Genomic DNA, 26,073 nt, shown 5'->3' on the forward strand with positions numbered 1-26,073 from the left:
GACAAACCAGGGAGAGAACTGTGCAATGTGATGTGTTGAGCGTCTCTGGAAAATAAATAAATCATAAAAAGGCGACAAACCAGGGAGAGAACTGTGCAGCTGATGTTTTGAGCATTTTCTGGAAAATAAATAAGTCATAAATAGGCGACAAACCAGGGAGAGAACTGTGCAGCTGATGTGTTGAGCATTTTCTGGAAAAAAAAAAAAATCATAAAAAGGCGTCAAACCAGGGAGAGAACTGTGCAGCTGATGCGTTGAGCATTTTCTGGAAAAGTAATAAATCATAAAAAGCCGACAAACCAGGGAGAGAACTGTGCAACTGATGTGTTGAGCATTTTCTGGAAAATAAATAAATCATAAAAAGGCGACAAACAAGGGAGAGAACTGTGCAGCTGATGTGTTGAGCATTTTCTGGAAAATAAATAAATCATAAAAAGGCGACAAACCAGGGAGAGAACTATGCAGCTGATGTGTTGAGCATTTCTGGAAAATAAATTAATCATAAAAAGGTGACAAACCAGGGAGAGAACTGTGCAGCTGATGCGTTGAGCATTTTCTGGAAAAGTAATAAATCATAAAAAGCCGACAAACCAGGGAGAGAACTGTGCAATGTGATGTGTTGAGCATTTTCTGGAAAATAAATAAATCATAAAAAGGCGACAAACCAGGGAGAGAACTGTGGAACTGATGTGTTGAGCATTTTCTGGAAAATAAATAAATCATAAAAAGGCAACAAACCAGGGAGAGAACTGTGCAGCTGATGCGTTGAGCATTTTCTGGAAAAGTAATAAATCATAAAAAGCCGACAAACCAGGGAGAGAACTGTGCAACTGATGTGTTGAGCATTTTCTGGAAAATAAATAAATCATAAAAAGGCGACAAACAAGGGAGAGAACTGTGCAGGTTATGTGTTGAGCATTTTCTGGAAAATAAATAAATCATAAAAAGGCGACAAACCAGGGAGAGAACTGTGCAGCTGATGTGTTGAGCATTGTCTGGAAAATAAATAAATCATAAAAAGGCGACAAACCAGGGAGAGAACTGTGCAGCTGATGCATTGAGCATTTTCTGGAAAAGTAATAAATCATAAAAAGCCGACAAACCAGGAAGAGAACTGTGCAATGTGATGTGTTGAGCATTTCTGGAAAATAAATTAATCATAAAAAGGCGACAATCAAGGAAGAGAACTGTGCAGCTGATGCGTTGAGCATTTTCTGGAAAATAAATCATAAAAAGGCGACAAACCAGGGAGAGAACTGTGCAGCTGATGTGTTGAGCAATTTCTGGAAAAGTAATATATCATAAAAAGATGACAAAACAGAGAGAGAGCTGTGCAGCTGATGTGTTGAGCATTTTCTGTAAGAGTAATAAATCATGAAGGGATTTTAGCCTCTGGATGTGAACTATCGGTTGACAGCAAGCAGAGATCTTGAACTTACAATAATTGTGCAGTTCATTGAGCATAGTCTGTACATTTGTAACAAACCTTCAGCTGTGTAAAGTAATAAAGTTGTGAAGTTTTCAGCTACAGGGTGTGGACTTTTTTACTGACAGTAAGCAGAGATGTTGAAAACGGTGAATTGAAACGGAAAGTTTAGTCAAAAGTCGCGGAAGTTTTACTTATGAAAAGGTTAAGGGGGTGCTTGGTTTTGATACTTTTTATGGAAATGGGGTCACCCTTCAACCAAAGGGAAGGTTAGAGCATCCATGGAGACCCCAGTATTATATGGACAGATATTAAAGGGATCATTCAGTGAACAGTAGTGGATTGGTCATATCTTATAAATTGGTGGGGGTCCGACCCCTGGAAACGGGGAACTTTTACCCCAGTCGAACATCACTCCTTTCATTACCTATGTTTCTGCAGAGATTTTTCTAGCAGTCCTTTAGAGAATGACTGGAGTATCGTTCAGGGATGGATCCACCTTGTTTTGCTGATTAGTGGTCAGACCTCAACATATGCTGTGGAAAACTGATGACTTCTTTTCACCCCTTTAATTAGATAAGTGTAATTCCCAATTTCACCTTTGGTGGCGCTGCAGAAAAATGAGATTAGGATTTCCCACAGCCGATCATTAAGATCGATATCCCAAACAGCCTCATATCAGGGGGCCCCGTCAGGAAAAAAGGGATTGTCCTCAGCTGAAACCCCCTGGAGGCTTCAACTTTACTGTTTATTGTTAATGCACTGCCAAATGTGATGTTCCCGTCATCTCACCCCACCCCAGCCCCTGACATGTGAACACTTCCAGGCTGTACATGAGGATTCAAGGTCCAGTTTGCACTTACTGCAGATCCCAGGATGGGAACCGGACCCCTTCCCGGACTTCTGTGGGTTCTTTCTGCTCTCGTGACCCCCGGTAAGTTTTCTTGACAGCTACATGTAACACTGTGTGTACTGTTCCTTTAAGACAATCTGTATTCACTTGTTTACAGGGTTATAATATTATGTGTCCCCATAACAGGGTGTCACCCTGTAAAGGGGGCAATTGCATCCATGTAGCCCCTTTTATAGATCAGAGAGGCAATGTGGACATTAATTACAGTCCTGGATTCCTGCGACCAGAAGTGTTGACATAGGGACGGCAAAGATAAGGGAATGTGACTTTTAAGCAGTAGCAGAACATCAATGGATGCAGGCAGCATGTTTACCTGGCACACCCCTTTAAGCTGTAGTCACAGATACTAAATAACAAACTCGGTACTGCTACATTGTTGCATTATTAACATACAATAGGAAAATACATAATAAGTTAAAATCTGAATGCTGGGGGTTGTAGTGCTGCATGGATCTGAAGATTATGAGGTTTCCATAGAGAATAATGATGGGAGTAGCTGTCCTGCTGGGACACAACTTTCCTCCTGACCTCGCCCTGACTCCAATGATGAAAGATGTTTGTAGCAGATGTTTCCATCCCAAGAGAGGAGGAGGGAGAAGATCTGAGCAGGGAGGGCGCCGTGACCCTATATACAGTATATACATGTATACCCCCTGAGAATCATCTCCTCATAGAAGGATGTGCCCCATATGATGAGGACATACACAGTATATATACAGTATATATATATATATATATATATATATATATATATATATATATATATAGGAGGAGCTGCTGCAGAGGAAGCACATCTGATACATTGTTACTGTAGAAGAATGAAGAATTTCCTTTTTCTTATGGTGTTACTGAGCGCCATCTGGTGGCAGAACTATGTACTACAATGTGCAGTATACAGGTGACGTCAGAGATCAGCGGGGGGGAGGGAGGTCATAGGGTTTTTGGTTTTGATGAAGTTGTTGCCTTTATGATTTATACAAAACCAATTATTGTTATTATTAATAAAATAAGAAGTAGATAAATATTTGATCAATAGATCAGAGCAAGGGATGTGGCGCTGTCATTGGAAGGACTTTAATATATGGAATGGGTGTAGTAGTACTTGCAGGAGAGACGCTCACCTCGATGATCCCGGTGGTGTTATAACTACTGCGGTTCTGTCCTGTATGATTTAAAGAGATCCCATCACCAGGTCAAATGTGCAACATTTCTGCTCTTATTTTATTCCTTCTGCTTCCCTGAATATTCCGCCTTTTTCTTTTTGAAAATCCACCTTAAAGTCTCAGACATAGGAGCGTTTTTTCAGTGCTAAATGTTATTGGATTTATTTAGGGGGCGTGGCTCACCTGATAATTATGCAGAACAACTTAAAGACACACCCCTGAGGATCCTGTGAGACACACCCCCTTAGAAGATAATACAACAAAGCTCTATGTAAAAAAGCTTAAATCTCTGGAATCGTATGGTGGATTGAGAAAAAAGTGTTACCCAGGGGAGCAGCAAGAATAAAATGTGTGCAAAACTTTGACATGGTAGCAGGTTGTCTTTAACTAGGACAGGCATCTGCAGGGTAAGATGGGATCTGGGAAGTCAGGAAACCTGCTCCCACATGGGTCTTTGAAGTAGTAAAGGCTCTTTATTGGTGAGTATAAAACAGGTCACCAATATGATGCTGAGCTCAGTGATTGAGCGCTCTCGACATGATGGAATCGCTGCAGTCATAACTCTGGGACAAGAGTGAGGAACTTTTTTTGGTATTTTTCAGCGATTGGGGTCCATTTTCCTGAAAGAGAAAACCTTCTTTAATGTTACTGAAGATTCCAACATTTCATATATAACAGGATGGGGACATATATACCACATTGGGGGACATACAGTCATGGACAAAAATTTTGAGAATGAGACAAATATCAATTTTTCCAAACTCTACTGCTTCATTTTTTCTAATGGCAATTTGCATATACTCCTGAATGTCAGAGTGATCAGCTTAACAGCAATTACTGTTCTTGCAAAGTCAAAATTTGCCCAGAAAATGAACTTTAACCCCCAAAACACATTTCAACATCATTGCAGTCCTGCCTTAAAAGGAGCAGCTAACATCGTTTTAGTGATTGATCCATTAACACAGGTGTGGGTGTTGATGAGGACAGGGCTGGCGATCAATCAGTCATGATTAAGTAAGAATGACATCACTGGACACTTTACAAGGAGGCTGGTGCTTGGTATCATTGTTTCTCTTCAGCTAACCATGGTTATCTCTAAAGAAACACGTGCAGCCATCATTGCACTGCACAAAAATGGTCTAACAGGGAAGAGTATCGCAGCTACAAAGATTGCACCTCAGTCAACAATCTATCGCATCATCAAGAACTTCAAGGAGAGAGCTTCCATTGTTGGCAAAAAGGCTCCAGGGCGCCCAAGAAAGACCAGCAAGCGCCAGAACCGTATCTTAAAACTGTTTCAGCTGCGGGATCGGACTACCAGCAGTGCCGAGCTTGCTCAGGAATGGCAGCAGGCTGGTGTGAGTGCTTCTGCACGCACTGTGAGGCGGAGACACTTTCAGCAAGGCCTTGTTTCAAGGAGGGCAGCAAAGAAGCCACTTCTCTCCAGAAAAAACACATCAGGGACCGACTGATATTCTGCAAAAGGTACAGGGAGTGGACTGCTGAGGACTGGGGCAAAGTCATTTTCTCTGATGAATCCCCTTTTCGATTGTTTAGGACATCTGGAAAACAGCTTATTCGGAGAAGAGGTGAGCGCTACCACCTGTCTTGTCTCATGCCAACTGTAAAGCATCCTGAAACCATTCATGTGTGGGGTTGCTTCTCAGCCAAGGGAATCGGCTCACTCACAGTCTTGCCTAAAACACAGCCATGAATAAAGAATGGTACCAGAATGTCCTCCAAGAGCAACTTCTCTCAACCGTCCAAGAGCAGTTTGGCACCCAACAATGCCTTTTCCAGCATGATGGAGCACCTTGCCATAAAGCAAAGGTGATAACTAAATGGCTCATGGAACAAAACATAGAGATTTTGGGTCCATGGCCTGGAAACTCCCCAGATCTTAATCCCAATTGAGAACTTGTGGTCAATCATCAAGAGACGGGTGGAAAAACAAAAACCAACAAATTCTGGCAAAATGCAAGCATTGATTATGCAAGAATGGACTGCTATCAGTCAGGATTTGGTCCAGAAGTTGATTGAGAGCATGACACGGAAAATTGCAGAGGTCTTGAAGAAGAAGGGTCAACACTGCAAATATTGACTTGCTGCATTAACTCATTCTAACTGTCAATATAACCTATTGGTACTCATAATATGATTTCAATTATATTTCTGTATGTGATATAAACATCAGACAAACACTAATAAAAACCAGAGGGCAGCAGATCATGTGAAAATATAATTTTGGTGTCATTCTCAAAACTTTTGGCCATGACTGTATATACCAGAATGAGGGACATATATTCCAGGATGGGGACATATATACCAGGATGAGGGACATATATACCAGGATGTGAGACATATATACCAGGATGGTGGACATATATACCAGGATGGGGGACATATATACCAGGATGGGGGACATATATACCAGGATGGGGACATACATACCAGGATGGGAGACATATATACCAGGATGGGGAACATATATACCAGGATGGGGGACATATATACCAGGATGGGGGACATATGTACCAGGATGGGGGACATATATACCAGAATGGGAAACATATATACCAGGATGGGAGACATACATACCAGGATGGGAGACATATATACCAGGATGGGAGACATATATACCAGGATGGGAGACATATATGCCAGGATGGGGGACATATATACCAGGATGGGAGACATATACATACAGTGCAATTGTATTGAAGCCCATTTAGACAGGTAAGCATCTCTGCCTGTTTTTGGTTTGTTTTCTTGAATATTGGAGGATATTTCCTCTTTTTGTGGTTTTCATGGGAAACATATATACCAGGATGGGGGACATATATACCAGGATGCGAGACATATAAACCAGGATGGGGGACATATATACCTGGATGGGAGACATATATACCAGGATGGGAGACATATATACCCAGATGGGAGACATATATACCAGGATGAGAGACATATATACCAGGATGGGAGACATATATACCAGGATGGGAGACATATATACCAGGATGGGGACATATATACCAGGATGCGAGACATATTATCCAGGATGGGAGAAATATATACCAGGATGGGGACATATATACCAGGATGCGAGACATATAAACCAGGATGGGAGAAATATATACCAGGATGGGAGACATATATACCCAGATGGGGGCCATATATACCAGAATGGGAGACATATATACCAGGATGGGGACATATATACCAGGATGGGGGACATATACACCAGGATGGGAGACATATATACCAGGATGGGAGACATATATACCAGGATGGGAGACATATATACCAGGATGGGGACATATATACCAGGATGCGAGAAATATAAACCAGGATGGGAGAAATATATACCAGGATGTGAGACATATATACCCAGATGGGGGCCATATATACCAGGATGGGAGACATATATACCAGGATGGGAGACATATATACCAGGATGGGGGACATATACACCAGGATGGGAGACATATATACCAGGATGGGAGACATATACACCAGGATGGGAGACATATATACCCGGATGGGAGACATATATACCAGGATGGGAGACATATATACCAGGATGGGAGACATATATACCAGGATGGGAGACATATATATACCAGGATGGGAGACATATATACCAGGATGGGGACATATATACCAGGATGCGAGACATATAAACCAGGATGGGAGAAATATGTACCAGGATGGGAGACATATATACCAGGATGGGAGACATATATACCAGGATGGGAGACATATATACCAGGATGGGGACATATATACCAGGATGCGAGACATATAAACCAGGATGGGAGAAATATATACCAGGATGGGAGACATATATACCCAGATGGGGGCCATATATACCAGGATGGAGACATATATACCAGGATGGGAGACATATATACCAGGATGGGGGACATATACACCAGGATGGGAGACATATATACCAGGATGGGAGACATATATACCAGGATGGGAGACATATATACCCGGATGGGAGACATATATACCAGGATGGGAGACATATATATCAGGATGGGAGACATATATATACCAGGATGGGAGACATATATACCGGGATGGGGACATATATACCACGATGCGAGACATATAACCCAGGATGGGAGAAATATATACCAGGATGGGAGACATATATACCCAGATGAGGGCCATATATACCAGGATGGGAGACATATATACCAGGATGGGAGACATATATACCAGGATGGGGGACATCTACACCAGGATGGGAGACATATATACCAGGATGGGGACATATATACCAGGATGGGAGACATATATACCAGGATGGGAGACATATATACCCGGATGGGAGACATATATACCAGGATGAGAGACATATATACCAGGATGGGAGACATATATACCAGGATGGGGACATATATACCAGGATGCGAGACATATAAACCAGGATGGGAGAAATATATACCAGGATGGGGACATATATACCAGGATGCGAGACATATAAACCAGGATGGGAGAAATATATACCAGGATGGGAGACATATATACCCAGATGGGGGCCATATATACCAGGATGGGAGACATATATACCAGGATGGGAGACATATATACCAGGATGGGGGACATATACACCAGGATGGGAGACATATATACCAGGATGGGAGACATATATACCAGGATGGGAGACATATATACCCGGATGGGAGACATATATACCAGGATGGGAGACATATATATCAGGATGGGAGACATATATATACCAGGATGGGAGACATATATACCGGGATGGGGACATATATACCACGATGCGAGACATATAACCCAGGATGGGAGAAATATATACCAGGATGGGAGACATATATACCCAGATGAGGGCCATATATACCAGGATGGGAGACATATATACCAGGATGGGAGACATATATACCAGGATGGGGGACATATACACCAGGATGGGAGACATATATACCAGGATGGGGACATATATACCAGGATGGGAGACATATATACCAGGATGGGAGGCATATATACCCGGATGGGAGACATATATACCAGGATGAGAGACATATATACCAGGATGGGAGACATATATACCAGGATGGGGACATATATACCAGGATGCGAGACATATAAACCAGGATGGGAGAAATATATACCAGGATGGGGACATATATACCAGGATGCGAGACATATAAACCAGGATGGGAGAAATATATACCAGGATGGGAGACATATATACCCAGATGGGGGCCATATATACCAGGATGGGAGACATATATACCAGGATGGGAGACATATATACCAGGATGGGGGACATATACACCAGGATGGGAGACATATATACCAGGATGGGAGACATATATACCAGGATGGGAGACATGTATACCCGGATGGGAGACATATATACCAGGATGGGAGACATATATACCAGGATGGGAGACATATATACCAGGATGGGGACATATATACCAGGATGTGAGACATATAAACCAAGATGGGAGAAATATATACCAGGATGGGAGACATATATACCCAGATGGGGGCCATATATACCAGGATGGGAGACATATATACCAGGATGGGAGACATATATACCAGGATGGGGGACATATACACCAGGATGGGAGACATATATACCAGGATGGGGACATATATACCAGGATGTGAAACATATAAACCAGGATGGGAGAAATATATACCAGGATGGGAGACATATATACCCGGATGGGGGACATATATACCAGGATGGGAGACATATATACCAGGATGGGGGACATATATACCAGGATGGGAGACATATATAACTGGATGGGAGACATATATACCAGGATGGGGACATATATACCAGGATGTGAGACATATAAACCAGGATGGGGGACATATATACCAGGATGGGAGACATATATACCAGGATGTGAGACATATATACCAGGATGGGAGACATATATACCAGGATGGGAGACATATATACCAGGATGGGGACATATATACCAGGATGCGAGAAATATAAACCAGGATGGGAGAAATATATACCAGGATGGGAGACATATATACCCAGATGGGGGCCATATATACCAGGATGGGAGACATATATACCAGGATGGGGGACATATACACCAGGATGGGAGACATATATACCAGGATGGGAGACATATATACCAGGATGGGAGACATATATACCAGGATGGGAGACATATATACCCGGATGGGAGACATATATACCAGGATGGGAGACATATATACCAGGATGGGAGACATATATACCAGGATGGGGACATATATACCAGGATGCGAGACATATAAACCAGGATAGGAGAAATATGTACCAGGATGGGAGACATATATACCAGGATGGGAGACATATATACCAGGATGGGAGACATATATACCAGGATGGGGACATATATACCAGGATGCGAGACATATAAACCAGGATTGGAGAAATATATACCAGGATGGGAGACATATATACCCAGATGGGGGCCATATATACCAGGATGGGAGACATATATACCAGGATGGGAGACATATATACCCGGATGGGAGACATATATACCAGGATGGGAGACATATATACCAGGATGGGAGACATATATACCAGGATGGGGACATATATATCAGGATGCGAGACATATAAACCAGGATGGGAGAAATATGTACCAAGATGGGAGACATATATACCAGGATGGGAGACATATATACCAGGATGGGAGACATATATACCAGGATGGGGACATATATACCAGGATGCGAGACATATAAACCAGGATGGGAGAAATATATACCAGGATGGGAGACATATATACCCAGATGGGGGCCATATATACCAGGATGGGAGACATATATACCAGGATGGGAGACATATATACCAGGATGGGGGACATATACACCAGGATGGGAGACATATATACCAGGATGGGAGACATATATACCAGGATGGGAGACATATATACCCGGATGGGAGACATATATACCAGGATGGGAGACATATATACCAGGATGGGAGACATATATATACCAGGATGGGAGACATATATACCGGGATGGGGACATATATACCAGGATGCGAGACATATAACCCAGGATGGGAGAAATATATACCAGGATGGGAGACATATATACCCAGATGAGGGCCATATATACCAGGATGGGAGACATATATACCAGGATGGGAGACATATATACCAGGATGGGGGACATATACACCAGGATGGGAGACATATATACCAGGATGGGGACATATATACCAGGATGCGAGACATATAAACCAGGATGGGAGAAATATATACCAGGATGGGAGACATATATACCCGGATGGGGGACATATATACCAGGATGGGAGACATATATACCAGGATGGGAGACATATATACCAGGATGGGGACATATATACCAGGATGCGAGAAATATAAACCAGGATGGGAGAAATATATACCAGGATGGGAGACATATATACCCAGATGGGGGCCATATATACCAGGATGGGAGACATATATACCAGGATGGGAGACATATATACCAGGATGGGGGACATATACACCAGGATGGGAGACATATATACCAGGATGGGAGACATATATACCAGGATGGGAGACATATATACCCGGATGGGAGACATATATACCAGGATGGGAGACATATATACCAGGATGGTAGACATATCTATACCAGGATGGGAGACATATATACCAGCATGGGGACATATATACCAGGATGCGAGACATATAAACCAGGATGGGAGAAATATGTACCAGGATGGGAGACATATATACCAGGATGGGGACATATATACCAGGATGCGAGACATATAAACCAGGATGGGAGAAATATATACCAGGATGGGAGACATATATACCCAGATGGGGGCCATATATACCAGGATGGGAGACATATATACCAGGATGGGAGACATATATACCAGGATGGGGGACATATACACCAGGATGGGAAACATATATGCCAGGATGGGAGACATATATACCAGGATGGGAGACATATATACCCGGATGGGAGACATATATACCAGGATGGGAGACATATATACCAGGATGGGAGACATATATATACCAGGATGGGAGACATATATACCGGGATGGGGACATATATACCAGGATGCGAGACATATAACCCAGGATGGGAGAAATATATACCAGGATGGGAGACATATATACCCAGATGAGGGCCATATATACCAGGATGGGAGACATATATACCAGGATGGGAGACATATATACCAGGATGGGGGACATATACACCAGGATGGGAGACATATATACCAGGATGGGGACATATATACCAGGATGCGAGACATATAAACCAGGATGGGAGAAATATATACCAGGATGGGAGACATATATACCCGGATGGGGGACATATATACCAGGATGGGAGACATATATACCAGGATGGGGGACATATATACCAGGATGGGAGATATATAACTGGATGGGAGACATATATACCAGGATGGGGACATATATACAAGGATGCGAGACATATAAACCAGGATGGGGGACATATATACCAGGATGTGAGACATATAAACCAGGATGGGAGAAATATATACCAGGATGGGAGACATTTATACCCGGATGGGGGACATATATACCAGGATGGGAGATATATATACCAGGATGGGAGACATATACCAGGATGGGGGACATATACACCAGGATGGGAGACATACACTCACCGGCCACTTTATTAGGTACACCTGTCCAACTTCTTGTTAACACTTAATTTCTAATCAGCCAATCACATGGCGGCAACTCAGTGCATTTAGGCATGTAGACATGGTCAAGACAATCTCCTGCAGTTCAAACCAAGCATCAGTATGGGGAAGAAAGGTGATTTGAGTGCCTTTGAACGTGGCATGGTTGTTGGTGCCAGAAGGGCTGGTCTGAGTATTTCAGAAACTGCTGATCTACTGGGATTTTCACGCACAACCATCTCTAGGGTTTACAGAGAATGGTCCGAAAAAGAAAACAAATCCAGTGAGCGGCAGTTCTGTGGGCGGAAATGCCTTGTTGATGCCAGAGGTCAGAGGAGAATGGGCAGACTGGTTCGAGCTGATAGAAAGGCAACAGTGACTCAAATCGCCACCCGTTACAACCAAGGTAGGCCTAAGAGCATCTCTGAACGCACAGTGCGTCGAACTTTGAGGCAGATGGGCTACAGCAGCAGAAGACCACACCGGGTACCACTCCTTTCAGCTAAGAACAGGAAACTGAGGCTACAATTTGTACAAGCTCATCGAAATTGGACAGTAGAAGATTGGAAAAACGTTGCTTCGTCTGATGAGTCTCGATTTCTGCTGCGACATTCGGATGGTAGGGTCAGAATTTGGCGTAAACAACATGAAAGCATGGATCCATCCTGCCTTGTATGGAGCATCTTTGGGATGTGCAGCCGACAAATCTGCGGCAACTGTGTGATGCCATCATGTCAATATGGACCAAAATCTCTGAGGAATGCTTCCAGCACCTTGTTGAATCTATGCCACAAAGAATTGAGGCAGTTCTGAAGGCAAAAGGGGGTCCAACCCGTTACTAGCATGGTGTACCTAATAAAGTGGCCGGTGAGTGTATATACCAGGATGGGGACATATATACCAGGATGCGAGACATATAAACCAGGATGGGAGAAATATATACCAGGATGGGGACATATATACCAGGATGCGAGACATATAAACCAGGATGGGAGAAATATATACCAGGATGGGAGACATATATACCCAGATGGGGGCCATATATACCAGGATGGGGGACATATATACCAGGATGGGAGACAAATATACAAGCATGAGGGACATATATACCAGGATGGGAGACATATATAACTGGATGGGGGACATATATACCAGGATGGGGGACATATACCAGGATGTGAGATATATACACTCACCGGCCACTTTATTAGGTACACCTGTCCAACTTCTTGTTAACACTTAATTTCTAATCAGCCAATCACATGGCGGCAACTCAGTGCATTTAGGCATGTAGACATGGTCAAGACAATCTCCTGCAGTTCAAACCGAGCATCAGTATGGGGAAGAAAGGTGATTTGAGTGCCTTTGAACGTGGCATAGTTGTTGGTGCCAGAAGGGCTGGTCTGAGTATTTCAGAAACTGCTGATCTACTGGCATTTTCACGCACAACCATCTCTAGGGTTTACAGAGAATGGTCTGAAAAAGAAAAAAAATCCAGTGAGCGGCAGTTCTGTGGGCGGAAATGCCTTGTTGATGCCAGAGGTCAGAGGAGAATGGGCAGACTGGTTCGAGCTGATAGAAAGGCAACAGTGACTCAAATCGCCACCCGTTACAACCAAGGTAGGCCTAAGAGCATCTCTGAACGCACAGTGCGTCGAACTTTGAGGTAGATGGGCTACAGCAGCAGAAGACCACACCGGGTACCACTCCTTTCAGCTAAGAACAGGAAACTGAGGCTACAATTTGTACAAGCTCATCGAAATTGGACAGTAGAAGATTGGAAAAACGTTGCTTGGTCTGATGAGTCTCTATTTCTGCTGCGACATTCGGATGGTAGGGTCAGAATTTGGCGTAAACAACATGAAAGCATGGATCCATCCTGCCTTGTATGGAGCATCTTTGGGATGTGCAGCCGACAAATCTGTGGCAACTGTGTGATGCCATCATGTCAATATGGACCAAAATCTCTGAGGAATGCTTCCAGCACCTTGTTGAATCTATGCCACGAAGAATTGAGGCAGTTCTGAAGGCAAAAGGGGGTCCAACCCGTTACTAGCATGGTGTACCTAATAAAGTGGCCGTTGAGTGTATAACAGGATGGGAGACATATATACCAGGATGGGAGACATATATACCAGGATGGGGACATATATACCAGGATGCGAGACATATAAACCAGGATGGGAGAAATATATACCAGGATGGGAGACATATATACCCAGATGGGGGCCATATATACCAGGATGGGAGACATATATACCAGGATGGGGGACATATACACCAGGATGGGAGACATATATACCAGGATGGGGACATATATACCAGGATGCGAGACATATAAACCAGGATGGGAGAAATATATACCAGGATGGGAGACATATATACCCGGATGGGGGACATATATACCAGGATGGGAGACATATATACCAGGATGGGGGACATATATACCAGGATGGGAGACATATATAACTGGATGGGAGACATATATACCAGGATGGGGACATATATACCAGGATGCGAGACATATAAACCAGGATGGGGGACATATATACCAGGATGGGAGACATATATACAAGCATGAGGGACATATATACCAGGATGGGAGACATATATACCAGGATGGGAGACATATATACCAGGATGGGAGACATATATACCAGGATGGGAGACATATATACTAGGATGGGGACATATATACCAGGATGCGAGACATATAAACCAGGATGGGAGAAATATATACCAGGATGGGAGACATATATACCCAGATGGGGGACATATATACCAGGATGGGAGACATATATACCAGGATGGGAGACATATATACCAGGATGGGGGACATATACACCAGGATGGTAGACATATATACCAGGATGGGGACATATATACCAGGATGCGAGACATATAAACCAGGATGGGGGACATATATACCAGGATGTGAGACATATAAACCAGGATGGGAGAAATATATACCAGGATGGGAGACATATATACCTGGATGGGGGACATATATACCAGGATGGGAGACATATATACCAGGATGGGGGACATATATACCAGGATGGGAGACATATATACAAGCATGAGGGACATACTGTATATACCAGGATGGGAGACATATATAACTGGATGGGGGTCATATATACCAGGATGGGGGACATATATACCAGGATGTGAGACATATATACCAGGATGGGGGACATATATACCAGGATGGGAGACATATATAACTGGATGGGAGACATATATACCAGTATGGGGACATATATACCAGGATGCGAGACATATAAACCAGGATGGGGGACATATATACCAGGATGGGAGACATATATACCAGGATGGGAGACATATATACCAGGATGGGAGACATATATACCAGGATGGGAGACATATATACCAGGATGGGGACATATATACCAGGATGCGAGACATATAAACCAGGATGGGAGAAATATATACCAGGATGGGAGACATATATACCCAGATGGGGGACATATATACCAGGATGGGATACATATATACCAGGATGGGGGACATATACACCAGGATGGGAGACATATATACCAGGATGGGGACATATATATCAGGATGCGAGACATATAAACCAGGATGGGGGACATATATACCAGGATGTGAGACATATAAACCAGGATGGGAGAAATATATACCAGGATGGGAGACATATATACCCAGATGGGGGCCATATATACCAGGATGGGAGACATATATACCAGTATGGGGGACATATATACAAGCATGAGGGACATATATACCAGGATGGGAGACATATATAACTGGATGGGGGACATATATACCAGGATGGGGGACATATATACCAGGATGTGAGACATATATACCAGGATGGGGGACATATTTACCACGATGGGGATATATATACCTGGATGGGACACATATATAATAGGATGGGAAACATGTATGCTAGATTGGGGGACATATATACCAGGATGGGGACATATATTCCAGGATGGGAGACATATATACCAGGATGGGGGGCATATTTACCAGGATGGGCACATATGTACCAGAATGGAGGACATATAGTGTATACCAGGATGGGCCCAGGATTTGAGACATATATACCAGGATGAGGAAAATATATTCCAAGTTTGGCCTTGATGAGGGACATATATACCTGGATGGGGGAGATACATAAAAGGATGGGGACATTTATACCATCATGGGCCTAGAATGGGGCATGCACATGAGGATGCAGGACATATATCAATATGGGAGACATATATACCTGCGAGGGGCCCAGGATGGGAGACCTTAGCACAGGAGGAGGGACATTACTACATAATAGGCGAGGGGGGGCACATGTCTGTGTTTGGAGGATTTAGGACACTACATGGCCCACACATTTAACCAACATGTGGGAGGGGGGGGCAGGTCCTTTTTTTGACACTGCGAGTGTATGTTGGGGTTCACAGCCTCAGCCTGATACTTCAGGTTGCATGCATCATATTTGCATCATTTATAAATATTTATTTCATTTTCTTTTATTCTTGTTTTAAAATGCATCCAGGGCGGAGAAAATATGTTACAAACATGACAAAAATGATGAGAATCTGACATGGATCAGTGAACACAAAGCAGATTTTGTGCCGACTTGACTTATTTAATAGCCAGAAAATGCTGTTTGTGGCGAGGAAATAGCAAATCTATCATTCTTTTCTTCAACATTACGTGCTGGGAAAACTATCCAGTGATTGCTCTGTGGGATATTCTGTAATCATGTTTTTTTCTCTGGGTCTTTCTAGGTGAATTTCTGTCTTGTAAAGTGTGTACGAGTACAAGCGCTCAACTCTGCAACGCATCCAGCCTGGTCTGCCCTGAAGGCTACGTCTGCGCCTCCTCGTACACCCTGACCAACACACGTATGATACATCATCATAAGCATTTTGTAACAAGATATCATCATTCCGCTCATTTCCTTCCTGACCTTACTTTGTAGTTACCTGGACTAACCCGTGTGTCATCAGTATATTGATATATTACACTTTTATCAATACTTTTGCTTCTCAATCTTTGTATCAGTATGAAATTATATTCATGAAGATCAGGATGAGCTCTTAGAAATGAGAAAAGAGGCGACATGTTTGGATTAAAGTCAACCAGAAATTCTTTACTTGTGGCTGTACAGGGTGGGCCATTTATTTGGATAGACCTAAATAAAATGGGAATGGTTGGTGATATCAACTTCCTGTTTGTGGCACATTAGTATATGGGAGATGGAAATATATTCAAGCTGGGTGGTGACCATGGTGGCCATTTTGAAGTCGGCCATTTTGGATCCAACTTTATAAATGGCCTGCCCAGTTGTATCCATATAAATGGCCCACCCTGTAGAATATTCTAAAGAACAAAGGGATGATTACAATGTCACTTATAGGGTTTGCTTATCTTGCACTTTTATTATAGATGGGTCCGTATTTGACCTGTCCTGTGCCCCTAAACATCACTGTGATGCCCCCGGCAGTATGAGCGCATCCAATGGAAGGATCCGGAGAAGCACAACCTGTTGTTACACCGATAACTGTACTCCACCGCACCCAATAAGTAAGTATCCCCTGCTTTCCATATGGGTCTTCTGTGCACACTCACTCAGTGAGGTTGGATGGAGACGTCCATGATCAGTAATTTTCACGTCTTGTCTCAGATTCTCTTAGATTTGGGTCTGGACTCTGACTAGGCCATTCACACACACACACGAAAATGCTGTAAACCGTCCATTTTAGTTCTGGCAGGATGTTTAGGGTTGTTGTCCTGCTGGAAGGTGAGCCTACGCCCCAGTCTCAAGTCTTCTGCAGCCTCTAACAGGTTTTCCTGTTAATCAGCCATCTGTTGTTCTTCCGTTTGAAACGGATCTGTTTTTTTGCTTACTGGATCAGTTTAAAATAGATGATTACTTGACAGCTCACATGTCCAGTAGTACATCTATCTATATAATCGTCTAAGGGGTACTTGCGTCTGTTTGTCTGTCTGTCTTTCTGTCTGTTGGTCTGTAACGGAAACCCCGCGTTGCTGATTAGTCTGGCTGCGAATTGGCCCCTCCCTACTCTCCTCCAGTCAGTGCCCCCTACAGGTCAGTGCCAGTGTGTCGCCCCATCCCGGACCAACCTTTTACTATTGATGCTGCATAGGCAAAAAGATATCATGTAAAAAATAATTTAAAAAAATATTCTCACCTTCGTCCACCGATGCGTGCAATGCTGCTGCCAGCTTCCATTCCCAGTGATGCACTGCAAAATTACCCAGATGACTTAGCGGTCTTGCGAAACCGCTAAGTCAACTGGGTATTTTCGCAATGCTTCACTGGGAACGGAAGCTGGCGGCAGCATCACGCGCATCGGGACAACTTCGTTGGACGCTGGAGGGTGAGTATATAACTATTTTTTATTTTAATTTTTTTTTACAGGGATATGGTTCCCACACTGCTATATACTGTGTGGGCAGTGTTATATACTGCGTGGGCTGTGTTATATACTGCCTGGGCTGTGTTATATACTACGTGGGCTGTGTTAAATACTGCACGGGCTGTGCTATATATTACGTGGCCTGTGTTATATACTGCCTGGCTGCTATATACTATGTGGGCAGTGTTACAGTGGGGCAAAAAAGTATTTAGTCAGTCAGCAATAGTGCAAGTTCCACCACTTAAAAAGATGAGAGGCGTCTGTAATTTACATCATAGGTAGACCTCAACTATGGGAGACAAACTGAGAAAAAAAAATCCAGAAAATCACATTGTCTGTTTTGTTATCATTTTATTTACATTTTATGGTGGAAAATAAGTATTTGGTCAGAAACAAACAATCAAGATTTCTGGCTCTCACAGACCTGTAACTTCTTCTTTAAGAGTCTCCTCTTTCCTCCACTCATTACCTGTAGTAATGGCACCTGTTTAAACTTGTTATCAGTATAAAAAGACACCTGTGCACACCCTCAAACAGTCTGACTCCAAACTCCACTATGGTGAAGACCAAAGAGCTGTCAAAGGACACCAGAAACAAAATTGTAGCCCTGCACCAGGCTGGGAAGACTGCATCTGCAATAGCCAACCGGCTTGGAGTGAAGAAATCAACAGTGGGAGCAATAATTAGAAAATGGAAGACATACAAGACCACTGATAATCTCCCTCGATCTGGGGCTCCATGCAAAATCCCACCCCGTGGAGTCAGAATGATCACAAGAACGGTGAGCAAAAATCCCAGAACCACGTGGGGGGACCTAGTGAATGAACTGCAGAGAGCTGGGACCAATGTAACAAGGCCTACCATAAGTAACACACTACGCCACCATGGACTCAGATCCTGCAGTGCCAGATGTGTCCCACTGCTTAAGCCAGTACATGTCCGGGCCCGTCTGAAGTTTGCTAGAGAGCATTTGGATGATCCAGAGGAGTTTTGGGAGAATGTCCTATGGTCTGATGAAACCAAACTGGAACTGTTTGGTAGAAACACAACTTGTCGTGTTTGGAGGAAAAAGAATACTGAGTTGCATCCATCAAACACCATCCCTACTGTAAAGCATGGTGGTGGAAACATCATGCTTTGGGGCTGTTTCTCTGCAAAGGGGCCAGGACGACTGATCCGGGTACATGAAAGAATGAATGGGGCCATGTATCGTGAGATTTTGAGTGCAAACCTCCTTCCATCAGCAAGGGCATTGAAGATGAAACGTGGCTGGGTCTTTCAACATGACAATGATCCAAAGCACACCGCCAGGGCAACGAAGGAGTGGCTTCGTAAGAAGCATTTCAAGGTCCTGGAGTGGCCTAGCCAGTCTCCAGATCTCAACCCTATAGAAAACCTTTGGAGGGAGTTGAAAGTCCGTGTTGCCAAGCGAAAAGCCAAAAACATCACTGCTCTAGAGGAGATCTGCATGGGGGAATGGGCCAACATACCAACAACAGTGTGTGGCAACCTTGTGAAGACTTACAGAAAACGTTTGACCTCTGTCATTGCCAACAAAGGATATATTACAAAGTATTGAGATGAAATTTTGTTTCTGACCAAATACTTATTTTCCACCATAAAATGCAAATAAAATGATAAAAAAACAGCAATGTGATTTTCTGGATTTTTTTTTCTCAGTTTCTCTCCCATAGTTGAGGTCTACCTATGATGTAAATTACAGACGCCTCTCATCTTTTTAAGTGGTGGAACTTGCACTATTGCTGACTGACTAAATACTTTTTTGCCCCACTGTATATACTGCGTGGGCTGGGTTATATGCTGCATGGCCTGTGTTATATACTATGTGGGCTGTGCTATATATTACGTGGGCTGTGTTATATACTGCCTGGCTGCTATATACTACGTTGGCAGTGCTATATACTACATGGGCTGTGTTATATACTACATGAGCTGTGCTATATATTACGTGGGCTGTGTTATATACTATGTGCCCTGTGTTATATACTGCGTGGGCTGTGCTATATATTACGTGGGCCGTGTTATATACTACGTGGCTGCTATATACTACGTGGCTGTCTGTGTTACGTGAGCTGTGCTATATACTATGTGGCTGCTATATACTATGTGGCTGCTATATACTACATGGCTTTGCTATATACTACGTGGGCTGTGCTATATACTGTGTGGGCTGTGCTATATACTGTGTGAGCTGTGCTATATACTATGTGGCTGTCCTATATACTACCTGGCTGTGCTACATAATACGTGGCTGTGCTATATACTGTGTGGGCTGTGCTCTATACTATGTGGCTGTCCTATATACTACATGGCTGTACTAAATACTTAGTGGCTGTGCTATATACTACCTGGCTGTCTGTTATATACTATGTGGCTGTGTTATATACTACGTGGCTGTGCTATATACTATGTGGCTGGCTGTGCTATATACTACGTGGCTGTCTGTGTTCTATACTACGTGGATGTCTGTGTTATATACTATGTGGCTGTATTATATACTACATAGCTGTGTTATATACTACGTGGCTGTGCTATATACTACATGGCTGTGATAAGCGCGACGTACATACATACATACATACATATTCTAGAATACTCGATGCGTTAGAATCGGGCCACCATCTAGTGTTCAATATTTATTTTTCCACCCACAGTAAGTAAAAAAACGGACCAGTTTCAAATGGGAGAACACCACATGGCTAATGAAAGGATCCATTTTCCATAGACGTCAATGTTGAAAAAAGCAGATCTTGCTGAAATCAGTTGTTAAAAAATGGACGAAAAAATTTTGTCTGTACAGTATTTTTGCCAACAAATTGCTTGATTCGTTCTAACAGATGATTACTGGACATATGAACATCACCTAAGAGGTTTTTTTCTAGGATTTCCCTGTATTTGCTCCACTAAGTTTACCATCAACTCTGACCAGCTTCCCTGCTCCTGCTGAAGAAAAGCCTCACCAGAGCATAATGTTGCCACCACCATGTGGAACAGTGGGGATGGTGTTTTCAGTGTAATGTGCAGTGTTCGTTTTCCACCACACATAGTATTTTCCATTCAGCCCCCACAATTCTCCTTTTGTCTCATCTGACTACAGCACCTTCTTCCACATGCTCGCTGTGTCCTCTATATGGCTTTTTGAAAACACAAACTGCAAACAGGACTTCTCATGGCTTTGATAAATGTGTATCTTCTTGCCACTCTTCCATAAAAGCCAGATTTGTGCAGTATATGACTAATATATCTGCAGCTCTTCCAGAATGGTCATGGGCATCTTGGTTGCTCCTCTAATTAGTGTTCTCCTTGTTTGGGATGTTACTTTAAGTGGACGGCCATGTCTTAGTAGGTTTACAGTTGTGCCATACAGCTTCAATTTTTGGTTGATGGATTCAACAGTGTTCCGTGACATGTTCAGAGATTGCGCTGTTTTTTTTTATAACCTAACCCTGCTTTACTCTTCTCCACAACTTTATTCCTGACCTGTCTGTTGTGCTCCTTGATTTTCATTATGTTGTTTGATCGCAAATGTTCTCACACAAACCTTCACAGAACAGCTGTAGTTATACTAAGAAGAAATTACACACATGTGGATTCAAGTTACTAATTATGCAACTTCTGGAGGCAATTCCCTCAGGGTTCCCCCAGTCCCTCAGGATTTCATGTAGAGGTATCAGACTACAGGGGGCTGAAAACTAATGCACTTCACAAGTTTCAGATCTATATTTTTAAAATATTTAGAAAACCATCTATCATTTCCTTTACATGTCTCAAATACTTGCTACTTTGTGTTAGTATCACATAAAATTCAAATAAAATACATTTAAGTTTGCAGTCCATGAGAAAGTGAAAAAAAGTGCACTTACCCGTGTATGTAGAAAGTCACAATTTTATTCGGACAAAATTACAACATAAGCAAAGGAGAGTATAGAAAAATGCGGACAACGGCCGTTTCGTGCCTCAGCACTTCAACGGGTCCAAACACTGAAAGGAAGTAGGGTGGGTCCATATTAGCGTTCGCAGAAAGGTTCTGTCCCTCCCTCTACTCCTGTCAGCGTGGTGCACCATTCACCTGTATCCAAAATGTGAAATCATTAACAACAAAAATGTGTTAAAACCAAAATTAAAAACATAGCAACCAATACATTATATCTGAATCAGAACATTACAATAGGTTTTTAGAGGAAAACGGCCATGTCAATCCTTTCGTTTAGACCTAGAGGACCTACAGCGCCTGCGCGCATAATCCATCTCCCTTCTCTCTGAAGTAATAAGCGCTGTAGGTCTCCGCCTTGTCTTGGTAAGGATACTTGTTCTAGCCCCGCAAAACGTAAAGACTGCATACTACCATCATGCTGATTTCTTACATGGTTAATAAACCTCGGGACCCCTTTACCTGTTCTCACAGAATTGAAGTGTTCCCTTATTCTTTTGAATAAGGGCCGGATTGTCTTACCAATATAATAAAAGCCGCAAGGGCAGAAGATGGCATATACGATGTGAGTGGACCTACATGAAATAAAATCTCGAACCACGTGTTGAATGGGACCAATTTTAACGTAAGTGCCCGTCAGATGGTATTTACAAAAATTACAATGGCCACATTTGAAGTTTCCCTTAGGTGTATTAGCCGTGAGCCAGTTATCTCGATCTGAAGAGAACCTATTTTGCACTATCAAATCCCTAATATTTCTGCTGCGCCGGCATGCAAACAGCGGTCCTTTGTCTACCATTTCTCTTAAGTCAGTATCCTGCCCCAAGATATGCCAATTTTTGCGAATTACTGACCTAATTTGTGAATCCATTGGTCCAAATTCAAAACAAAAAACAAATCTTTATTCCTTTTTTGCGGACCTGGTTCGGGAGGTGTCATTTGTGTTCGAACTTGAAGCCCTATTTAAAGCCCCATCTAGAATCGATTGTGGATACCCTCTTTTTGAAAACCTTTTATACAGTTCTTCTGATTGACGTTTAAATCCTGCTAGCCTATTGTTAATCCTTTTTACCCGAAGGAACTGACTATAGGGAAGGGATTTTTTCGTGTACAGGGGATGGGCACTGTTAAAATGAAGCAAAGCGTTTGTTGCAGAAGGTTTTCGATATGTCTCTGTGTGAATTATGCCATCAATGATCGTGAGCTTGACATCTAAAAACACCAGTTCATTTCCTCCAAACTGAGAAGTGAACCTCATATTCATGGTGTTGGAAGTTTCGAGGTATTCCACAAATTGCGTGAAGGTGTCATGGTCCCCGTCCCACACCAGGGTTGGTCGGACACAATTATCCGTTCTGCGGACAAGGGAGGAAATACGGTTCTACTAACGAGAGAATATTACAAAGAAGAAGCTTTAAGACAATTGTCTGAGTCTCAGACGTATGAAAAATTAAAGGGAGATCCCACATTTAAATTTAAGGGTGTTTTACGGTCATTTTTAAGGCAGCATGTGGAGAAAAAAGTTTTTTCAGAAAAGCAGGCTAATAAGTTGTTACCAGACTATCCCAGAAAACCACACTGGTATCACATCCCGAAGGTTCACAAATCTTTGACGCAGCCCCCTGGCCGCCCGATAGTATCAGGGGTGGGATCCCTCACAGAACCCTTGTCTGCCTATTTAGACTGGTTGTTGCGTCCCCTTTTACGTGATATCCCCTCCTTTATTAAAGACACTGGGGATTTTTTGGGTACAATAAATAATTTTGTTTGGCAAGAAGGTTTTTCTTTGGCTTCAATTGATATTGAAAGCCTTTATACTAGAATTCCCCAGAAATTGGGAGTAGAAACCATTAATACTACCTTAAGGAATACCCCTACAGATACGGGAACCATTTCCTTCATCTGTGAAGGACTTTCCTTTATTCTTGAACATAATGTCTTTCAATTCGATGATACCTGGTATAAACAAATTGAGGGAGTGGCGATGGGCACCCCAGTCGCCTGCACCCTAGCAAATCTCTTTTTAGCCAGATTAGAAGAGGAATATGTATATTCCATAAAAAATCCCTTTTTGAGACACATAAAGTTTTTTGTGAGATTTGTGGACGACGTATTCATGGTGTGGGACGGGGACCATGACACCTTCACGCAATTTGTGGAATACCTCGAAACTTCCAACACCATGAATATGAGGTTCACTTCTCAGTTTGGAGGAAATGAACTGGTGTGTTGTGAATTTGGATTCTGGGCTCCCCCGGTGGCTACTGGTGGAATTGAACTGGTGTCTTCATCTTCTCTGTTCACCTGTTCCCATCAAGATGTGGGAGTCGCTATATAACCTTGCTGCTCTGTTAGTTGCTTGCCGGTCAACAATGTTATCAGAAGCCTCTCTGTGCTTGTTCCTGCTCCTAGACAACTACTAGATAAGTTGGACTCTTGTCCATGTTTGTTTTTGCATTTTTGTTCCAGTTCACAGCTGTAGTTTCGTTACTGTGTCTGGAAAGCTCTTGTGAACAGGAATTGCCACTCTGGTGTTATGAGTTAATGCCAGAGTTTTAAAGTAATTTCTGGATGGTGTTTTGATAGGGTTTTCAGCTGACCATGAAAGTGTCCTTTCTGTCTTCTGCTATGTAGTAAGTGGACCTCAAATTTGCTAAACCTATTTTCATACTACGTTTGTTATTTCATCTTGATTCACCGCCAATACATGTGGGGGGCCTCTGTCTCCTTTCGGGGTATTTCTCTAGAGGTGAGCTAGGACTAATATTTTCCTCTGCTAGCTTTATTTAGTCCTCCGGCTGGTGCTGGGCATCTAGAATCAACGTAGGCATGCTACCCGGCCACTGCTAGTTGTGCGTTAGGTTTAGTTCATGGTCAGCTCAGTTTCCATCTTCCAAGAGCTAGTTCCTATATATGCTGATGCTATGATCTCTTGCCATTGAGATCATGACAGTTTGACCGGCCCACTAAAGGGTTAAAATCCTTGGCTGAGAAAGGAGAGTAATAAGTAGTCTGCTGAAATTTTTTTTTTTTTTTTTTTCTCTCCTTTGAATGGCTCTGTGTCCACCTGTTTGCAATGGATCTTCAGAGTGTAACTGCAGGTTTGAATAATCTCGCCACGAAGGTACAAAATTTGCAAGATTTTGTTTGTCATGCACCTGTATCTGAGCCGAGAATTCCTTTGCCGGAATTTTTCTCGGGGAATAGATCTGGGTTTCAGAATTTTCGAAATAATTGCAAATTATTTTTGTCCCTGAAATCTCGCTCTGCCGGAGATCCTGCACAGCAGGTCAGGATTGTGATTTCCTTGCTCCGGGGCGACCCTCAAGACTGGGCTTTTTCATTGACACCAGGGGATCCTGCGTTGCTCAATGTGGATGCGTTTTTTCTGGCCTTGGGGTTGCTTTATGACGAACCTCATTTGGAGCTTCAGGCAGAAAAAACTTTGATGTCCCTATCTCAGGGGCAAGATGAAGCGGAAATT

At 42.8% G+C, this 26,073-nt stretch overlaps 1 protein-coding gene across 1 annotated transcript in view; it reads left to right on the forward strand.

Annotated features, from left to right (window-relative positions):
- The first annotated feature begins 2,184 nt into the window (after positions 1-2,184).
- The window catches only part of LOC143770476 (phospholipase A2 inhibitor gamma subunit B-like), a 33,176-nt gene continuing 9,287 nt past the window's right edge, over positions 2,185-26,073 (forward strand). The window contains exons 1-3 of the mRNA XM_077260119.1: positions 2,185-2,360; positions 16,982-17,098; positions 17,643-17,780. Of these exons, the coding sequence (XP_077116234.1) occupies positions 2,303-2,360; positions 16,982-17,098; positions 17,643-17,780 (313 nt within the window). The 5' untranslated portion in view covers positions 2,185-2,302. The remainder of the gene's footprint in view (positions 2,361-16,981; positions 17,099-17,642; positions 17,781-26,073) is intronic.

The sequence above is a fragment of the Ranitomeya variabilis genome, chromosome 4, assembly GCF_051348905.1.
Source record: "Ranitomeya variabilis isolate aRanVar5 chromosome 4, aRanVar5.hap1, whole genome shotgun sequence".
NCBI classification, from domain to species: Eukaryota; Metazoa; Chordata; class Amphibia; order Anura; family Dendrobatidae; genus Ranitomeya; species Ranitomeya variabilis.